Below are 9,014 nucleotides of genomic sequence, written 5' to 3' on the forward strand. Positions count from 1 at the left end.
ACGTTTTTTATTTTGAAAATCAACAGTTTGCATTATGCAATTAAAAAACCTAACCAATAAAGTAGGGAATAGCTATCCAACTGTTGTTTTAGTTGTATTTTACTTCATATTATAGTTATATCAATGTAAATCATTGTTTTCCCTTGTGTTTCTCATTCTTTCCCTGCCATGTGGTAAAATGTGGTGAACCCATCGCTGTATTTGCTCCAAAGCAAATGTCGGCCTTTCTAGTTCTTACTGTCTTTGAAGGATTATTTTTGATAGTCCATGTGACCTCTTTACATGTTCATACCTCTTAAAGTTCCTTCTCTTCACGACTGCCAGGAGCCATTCATACTGACAGTGCTGTTTTACACTGTTTATGATTTCTTCATTTGTAACACGGTCCAGAACTGTTATGTGTCCTAAGAAGGAAAATTCACAAGAACTAACAACATGACGTCATTAATCTGATATTATTGGCCAAAACCATCTAGATCGGTTATTCCCTGAAAACTAAATGGTATACAACTTAACTTTACCAAAAGTGTTTATGACAGAATATTAGGGTGTACAAAGTCTTATGTTGCCCATAGCAACAACGGTGACGTCATAAAATGACGCCATGCATACTTAAGATTTCCGCCATTTTGGATCATTAATCTTGAATTTTCAAAAGTATTTTTTTTTTCAGGATAAAGCCTAAAATACATTGTTAACAAACGTTTATATAAACGTTTTTTTTTTTAAGAAGAAAGGAAAGTATTGATGAAATTTTAAGGGAAAAAGCGGTATATACCTGTTCACATGATATTTTGGATTTTGGCCAATGACGTCATCAAATTAGCATAAATTATGCATTCTAATGATAAAATTTACATAAAATTATATGGGTTGTTATTAATATTAGAAACCATGTGTAACTTGACATAAAACCCCTAAACTCCTATTGTTGAATCGAAAATTACTAAATTCAGCAAAAAATGCCTGTCAGAAACCCATTGACATTGCAACACAGATTCTCATCTTAATCCAAAAAAATTGTTGCCAACAATATTTTAGGAAAGTCTACGGTGGCCTGTTAGTATAGGCATGCGTATCTGCGCGAGTACCTTCCACGTCTGCACGATTACCTTCCACGCCTGCACGACTACCTTCCACGCCTGCACGACTACCTTCCACGTCTGCGCGAATACCTTCCACGTCTGCACAGAAAAAAAACTTCCTCGTCTGCGCGAATACCTTCCTCGTCTGCGCGAATACCTTCCTCGTCTGCGCGAATACCTTCCTCGCCTGCGCGAATACCTTCCTCGCCTGCAAAGAAAATTCTTTATGGTATCCGGAAAAGATGGGCTAGGCTAGGGCTAGGGCTACCTTGGTGGGCTACCCTTTCTGGGCCCAAAAGGGTGTGCCTGGGGGTTTAATCTCTAACAAATTTACTTGTCTTTACAGCTGTGGGTGGGCTGTTTGGGGGCGGTAATCACTGCTATAATCAACGCGAGCAAGACTTAGTCACAGGAACTATGTATTTATTTATGAAGAAAACAATTCTAACTAGAAAGGCCAATATTTGCTTTGGAGCAAATACAGCGATGGGTTCACCACATTTTACGACATGGCAGGGAAAGAATGAGAAACACAAGGGAAAACAATGATTTACATTGATATAACTATAATATGAAGTAACATACAACTAAAACAACAGTTGGATAGCTATTCCCTACTTTATTGGTTAGGATTTTTAATTGCATAATGCAAACTGTTGATTTTCAAAAAAATATAAAAAACGTTCATGCCCCGCATTCCAATGCTGGAGCAGAAAAGCTTGAAATACCTACCAAAACACTTGAATAAAGACATACTGTCAGTATGGAAATGCTCTGTGCAGGTGTTAATCAAGTTAAATCCCAACAGCCAATCAGCAAGAAGTGCTCTGTGCAGGTGGAAATGCTCTGTGCAGCCTGTTAATCAAGTTAAATCCCAACAGCCAATCAGCAAGAAGTATAGAGGAAAGCTGCATGCCTATTGGTTGATGCCCTTCATTCCATTGTGATGACTCATGCCCAGACGTGGTAAACACGGCAGACTAACACAGTAATACATTTGCTATAACACAGCCAAAAAACTCAAATAAAACCATTCTAAAAGCCTGTATCACAAAAATTTAAAAAACGCCTAGGGGTATTTGCCCACTGTACCTCCATACCAAATTTCAGGACCTTAGGCCCTAAAATGAAGAAGCTGAATCCATTTAAAAAATGGCAGGAGGAGAAGAAGAAGAAGAAGAAGAAACATCAGAAAAAGCAATATGGGTTCACCACCACTTCGTGGTGTGGTGAACCCATAATAATACAGTAAATGTCGTGTTTAACTAGATAGAAGGGAAGGCGTACGGGAGACGATTGAAACTTTGCAAAACTATGCATGAAACAAGCTAACACCTTACACCTGCTTGGATATATAAAGACTTGGTAATGGCAGGCGTGGAATGATCATCCTAGTTCTAGCTAGCATGGCCAGAGACGTAGGGTTGGTTTTTCATGGGGAAAACTGAGGCTACAAAGTAAGGCATTGAAGCTGGTCCCACTGTACAGCATGAGTAACCCTTGCCGAAATCCAACTCATGTGTGAAATCACTCCCCCGCTGTGCCTCGTACTAGTACAGTGAGCACTGCTGGCCTTGTCAAACAGCTCTTTGATGGTTTTGATAAGCTTTTTTCTCCATTGTGGCCCAAAGAGCATCATGCTATACTCTATTAAACGCTTTTTCTTAAGTGAATAAACACGTGATAGATGGAGGTCATTAGTGCAGACCTGCGGCTGAAATTTTCTACCTCCATGGAGGTAGCTCCATGGAGGTAGCTCCATGGAGGTAATTAGTGCAGACCTGCGGCTGACTTTTTTGTACCTCCATTGAGTTAGCTCCATGGAGGTAGCTCTATGGAGGTAATTAGTGCAGATCTGTGGCAATTTTTTCTACCTCCGTGGAGCTACCTAGGTTAAAAATTGAAATTTTCAATTTTTTAGAATATTCAAATTTTCAAAAATTTTTAATTTTTTTGAAAATTTCAAAATCGTAATTTTCAAAAATTTCAAAATTTATTATACACATTAGGTAATCATTTGCATAATTGGCCTATCTAGACCTATTGGCTTTTAAAGATTTTGCTAGAAAGTCCCATCCAGTTCCAGAATAAGCTGCTGGAGGGAACAAACCAACACCACTTATTCCTGACAGGAAAAGCTATCTGCCACCAAAAGACCTTCGTCTTCCTAAAACTTACCAGCATACCAAATATCATCACAATCCATAAAGGCGTTCTGAAGTTATGCTGACTACAAATGTGCGAAAACACAAACACACACACAAACACACACACAGGCACACACACACACAAACACACACACACACAGACACACACACACACACACACACACAGACAAGCCAAAAACAATACCTTAATTTTTATGGAGGTAAATACGCATCAATTTTCGAGGGACGTTCTGCGGGAGAGTGCAGGACATCCTGCGAGAGAGTGCGGTATGTCCTTCGGGAAAGTGCGGGACGTTCTGCGGGAGAGTGCGGGACGTCATGTGGGAGAATGTTCAGAACTGTCCACTGGTAATGAGAAACGCTTCTGCGAAACTTCTTCTGCGTAAGAAATATTTGGCGAGATTTTGGCCGTTAATGAGCAGCCTTTGTTTTTTTGACATTTACATGAGACTTATTTCACCTCATTTTCACGTATTTGCTGACGATTTGTGGACAATACGGCGGATTATCACCGCGGCGGGTCCACGCGGTCTCGGCTGTGGGCGATTGATGTTTACTTTTTGATACTTTGATATTTGATACCGATTCGTGTCATTCCAATAAACATTTCACCTAACTAAGAACTAGTTGGATGAATGATAGATTCGTGGATGCCTGTATATGATTTAAAAAACAAAAATCTGCGGCTAAAATTGCCAGACATTTTGTTTCCCTCTGTTGGAACAACGCAAGCCGGAGGTCAATGACCTGCGCCCCGCAAGTAAACAAAGTTACAAACGCGGTAAACACGTAATGTGTATCGTCGGCACGCGCGCGCCACGGTATCAACAATTTTCCACAATCGTTACCAACTAGTATTATCAAGGTTCTGTCATCGATTTCCGAAAAATCACCAGAATTATAGAGTGTTCTGATTCAGGCATTCGTCTGTTTTTGCTGAGAACATCGCAAGACGGCATCGTGGCAAATTTTCCTAAAGTGAGGCTGCATGCCCGACAGTTTTCAAAGATTGGACAGGGTGGGGCTGTAATATCAAAGGATCCGGAGGCTTGTGTTAGCAGGGCTGATAAAAACGTTACATCAAGGAGGTTTAAAAGCGAACCTGATAACGAAGGAAATCTCCTAGTTAGTTGAAAGTCTTGGTGCCTTACTTGAAGCGATCGAGTTGCCACATCCGGGGGTGATTTCAAACAGGCTTTGGCGTATTCCGACTTTAATCTAAAACGTAATGCAATATGGCCGGTTTACTTTGCATATTAACCGGGCACACGTACTGGTCCGTTGGTATGAGCAGCATTAGAAGGGTGAAAAGGACTAAATGCTTCCTCAACTTAGGCCTTGTTTATATGAAACCAACCGAACCGCTATTCGGGTACCTCGCAATGCATTCATTGTTATTTGATAAAAACACGCAAGGTAGCGTGTTGAAAAAAGAGAACCCCGGTGCACACCCCAGTTCTGGGTCCTTGGTAGTCCGTTGTAAAAAGTGACGAAAGGGTTTTGAGGGTCCAAGTTTGAGGTGACATTTCTCATAAACTGCCACGAAATATCATTAAAAATTAATATGGCTGAAGAGTGTAAGAAATGGTGATTCTGGGGTGAAAATTTTCGTTGGCTCCAAACCTTACTTCCGGGTATCATTGCGCGCCAAGTGTAATCCGCCCGTTTGATCAAGATTTCGCTCTGCGCCTTCCTAAGAGTGGATTTGCAACCCGTCGCGCCGTGGACAGTTTAAAAAATTTCAATCCTAGAATTTTCTTTATAATTTACTCGGGTATAGTCAAGGCTTGGGTCTTTTTTCCAGCATCAGTCATTTCTGCCGGAAATTTTTTACCTCCATGAAAAATGGAGCTTTTTTTGGCGTGTCTGTCTGTGTGTGTGTCTGTGTGTGTGTCTGTGTGTGTGTCTGTGTGTGTGTGTCTGTGTGTGTGTGTCTGTGTATACGTATGTTTCCGCAATTTTGTAGTCAGCATACCTTCATAACTCCTTTATGGGTAGGTATGATATTTGGTATGCTGATCTTAGGAAGACAAAGTTTAAGGTCTAATATGGGCCTCCTGGTGGATGACCTTGGTACTGCAGCAGAACTTTCGGGTTGTATCTTTTTTGCTGAATATGCTATGGTCTTGATTTTTTTGCGACAGATAGCTTTTTCTGTCAGGAATAAGTGGCGTGGGTTTGGTACCCGGGTACCCCTAGCAGCTTGTTAGGAAACTGCAGGGGACTTTCTGGCGAAATCTTTAACCCTACCTAGACCGGGCTTTTTTGGGCTTGGTGGGACGAGGGGGGTGCTCATTTGCCCCCCCCCATCCGAACTCGCGAACGGTATGTCGTATGACCGCCAAATTTTTAGAGGATGGTATACTAGTAAAAATGTATCATTTCTACATTTTTATGTCGTTATGACGTAATATGACGCAATTATGACGTCATTAAAAAGTGGAAAGATAATAAAAAACAATGGAAGAAAATGCACCCCTAACAACATTATTGAATATACCGAAAAGATACATCCCTTAACAACAACATGCAAACAATTATATAATATTCTTATTCAGAAAAAAATTGTGCCTCCAAGTATAGAAACAGAAATTATACACAAAATTGGTAAAGACAACATCGAGAGAGCCTATACTGCTGCCTTTGTCGCTACAAGGGAAACCAAATTACAATGCTTTCAGTATAAGATTACCCATCACTACCTGGCTACAAATAGTTGGCTAAGAAAATAAAATCTGGTACGAACAGATCAATGTAACAATTGCACAGATAAGCACACTATCGAACATTTATTTTTGTATTGTAAAGAAGAAAAAAAACATTTGGAAAGAGTTTTGTTACTGGTGGAAACGATGTACCAAACAAGACCTAATCGTAGACGAGATGATGATTATTTATGGCATAATTGATAACCCTAGCCATGTTAGTGCACTTGCACACTGTCTTCTCAGCGCTAAATATTGTATATACACATGCTTCATAACAAATTCCAAACCAAAACTCTCAGTTTTCAAGCACAGACTAAATCAAATTTTAGAAGTAAAACACAATGAACAATGGGAACTTTTTATGTGATATCATTATATATAGACAATCCCCAGATGACGTTACCTTAAAAAAAACTGTCCTTGATTGTTATGTATCATCCCACACGATTGTACATGTATGTCAACTATGTACCTCTTTTTAATGTAACATTGTAAATATTAATAGTTTGATTTAAAAAAAAAGATTAAAAAATTCAAGGTCAAGGATCATCAAGTGCATGATCATTGATTACTAGTTTGTTTTTAGCACTTTATATTATCTCCTTGCATGACAGAAGTACATGTGTCTGATATTGGTTAGTTCCGTATTTGCCCAGTCACATGTATGCAAATACACATATGCACAACAGGTGATGGCACACAATGTATTACTCCTATAACATTACCCTATGTAATATTACACTACAAATGCAGTGGTTAAAACTTATTGTTGCCTCTACATTATAACTGTATTTTCTACTACACCCTGGCCCTGGACATTTTCCATTCCTCTGGTCTTTCTCTGCTATTCTGGTTCACTCTTAACATTCTCTGTCAATCTGACCATTCTATGCACCCCTGATGCTTCCGAGGGAGGCACAGCGGGCACTTGGCAGCTGGGAACCAGTAAGCTCCCGTATCATCACAGCCAAGTTTGCCACAGGGGAAAGCAAAATCCACCTGAACGTCATCCAGTGCTACGCACCCGCAAACGACGCTGAGGAGGAGAAGAAAGATGATGTCTACCATCAGCTAGAAACAGTGCTGTATGAAACAAGACAGAGAGACATCACAGTTCTCAAAGGAGACTTCAATGCAAAGATAAGATCCGACAATACTAACTACGAAAGAATCATGGGTACACACGGAATGGGTCTGATGAACGAGAATTGGGATCGTTTCGCTGACCTGTGTCAAGTAGTAATCTAGTAGTAATAGGCGGTAGTATATTTCCCCACAAGAGAATACACAAGGCCACATGGAGATCCCCGGACCATGTCACCGAGAACCAGATAGACCATGTCTGCATCAGCCGGAAGTTTAGACGATCTCTGCAGAATGTGAGAGTGATGAGAGGGGCCGATGTGCCATCAGACCACCACCTCCTTGCGAGAATCACAAACCAAAGAGAACCACCAAGCCCCGTGGGAGATTCAACGTGGGTCTGCTCAGGAACGAGGATGCACAGGCATCCTTCCAGCTGAACCTATTTAATAGGTTTCAAGCATTATGGAATACCCCAGAAGATCATATCCATAATCAAAGGAACATACAAGGACATGACATGCAGAGTGTCCCACGCAGGACAACTGTCGGGCAGCTTTGAAGTAAGGACAGGTGTACTGCAAGTATGTATACTGTCACCCTTTCTGTTCATTCTTGCAATTGACTGGATCCTGAAGAATACCACAGAGTAGGAAAAACGGAATCCAATGGCTACAGGGAATACAGTTCTTTCTCACTACCACAGACAGACTACAAGACAATACTACACGCTTGGACGCAACATCTGCTGAAGTTGGTCTTAAGATCAACAAGAGGTCCTGAAGGTCAACAACAACACAAAAATAGCTATTACCGTAGGGGGAGAGACCATCAAGGAAGTGGAGTCTGTTGTGTACCTGAGGAGTGTGATGGACCAGCATGGAGGCACGGAACAGGATGTCTCAGCCAGGATGGGCAAGGCAAGAACAGCCTTTGTCATGCTGAAAAACATCTGGGCCTCCAGGGAAATCCACATGGACACCAAGGTACGCATTTTTAGCTTTAACGTCAAGTCATTCTTACTATACGGGCATGGAGAATGAACAAGTCACAACACAGGATACAGACGTCCATTAACAACTGCCTTAGGCGCATCTACGGCATCAGATGGCCAGAGAAGATCCGAAATGCATTAATGAAGATCTGTGGAGCAGGGCTGGACAGGAACCGGTTGCCATACAGATCCTGAGAAGGAAGTGGAGCTGGATCCGGTATACCATCAGAAAGCCAGCTTACAGCACCAACAGGCAAGCTCTGTCCTGGAACCTCAGATGGAAAAGAAGGAGGGGCCGTCCCAGAAACTCTTGGAGGCAAGACACGGAGAGGGGGCTGTCTGAAATTGGAATGCGCTGGAAGGAAATTGAGAGAGAAGCCCAGAACAGAGCTAGATGGAGGGAAATCGTCGCGGTGGCCTTTGCTCCACACGGGGCCAAGTGCCAAGACTAGTCGCTCTCAATCACTCGGGTCATTCTCAATTACTCAGATCATTCTCTATCACTTTGTTCACTCTCAATTACTCGGGTCATTCTCTATCACGCAGTCACTCTCAGTTACACGGGTCATTCTCAATCACTCGGGTTATTGTCTGTCACTCTATTTATTCTCAATCACTCTGGTCATTCTCTGTCACTCTGTTTACTCTCAATCACTCTGGTCATTCCCTATCACTCTGGTCATTCTCTATCACTCTGGTCATTCCCCATCACTCTGGTCATTCCCCATCACCCTGGTCATTCTCTATCACTCTGGTCATTCCCTATCACTCTGGTCATTCCCCATCACTCTGGCCATTCCCCATCACTCTGGTCATTCCCCTTCACTCTGATCATTCCCCATCAGTCTAGTCATTCTCTATCACTCTGGTCATTCTCTATCACACTGGTCATTCTCTATTACTCTGGTCATTCCCCAACACTCTGGTCATTCCCCATCACTCTGGCCATTCTCTATCACTCTGGTCATTCTCTATC

At 41.7% G+C, this 9,014-nt stretch overlaps 1 protein-coding gene across 1 annotated transcript; it reads left to right on the plus strand.

The window, feature by feature from the left end:
* Nucleotides 1-6,861: 6,861 nt before the first annotated feature.
* LOC109463754 lies at nt 6,862-8,490 on the plus strand. Its single transcript, XM_019760600.1, has 3 exons — nt 6,862-7,138; nt 7,864-8,030; nt 8,134-8,490. The coding sequence occupies exons 1-3, from the start codon at nt 6,862-6,864 to the stop codon at nt 8,488-8,490; spliced, it is 801 nt and encodes a 266-aa protein (XP_019616159.1).
* The last annotated feature ends 524 nt before the right edge of the window (nt 8,491-9,014 follow it).

The sequence above is a fragment of the Branchiostoma belcheri genome, unplaced genomic scaffold (assembly GCF_001625305.1).
Source record: "Branchiostoma belcheri isolate BF01 breed outbred unplaced genomic scaffold, Haploidv18h27 scaffold13, whole genome shotgun sequence".
NCBI lineage: Eukaryota > Metazoa > Chordata > Leptocardii > Amphioxiformes > Branchiostomatidae > Branchiostoma > Branchiostoma belcheri.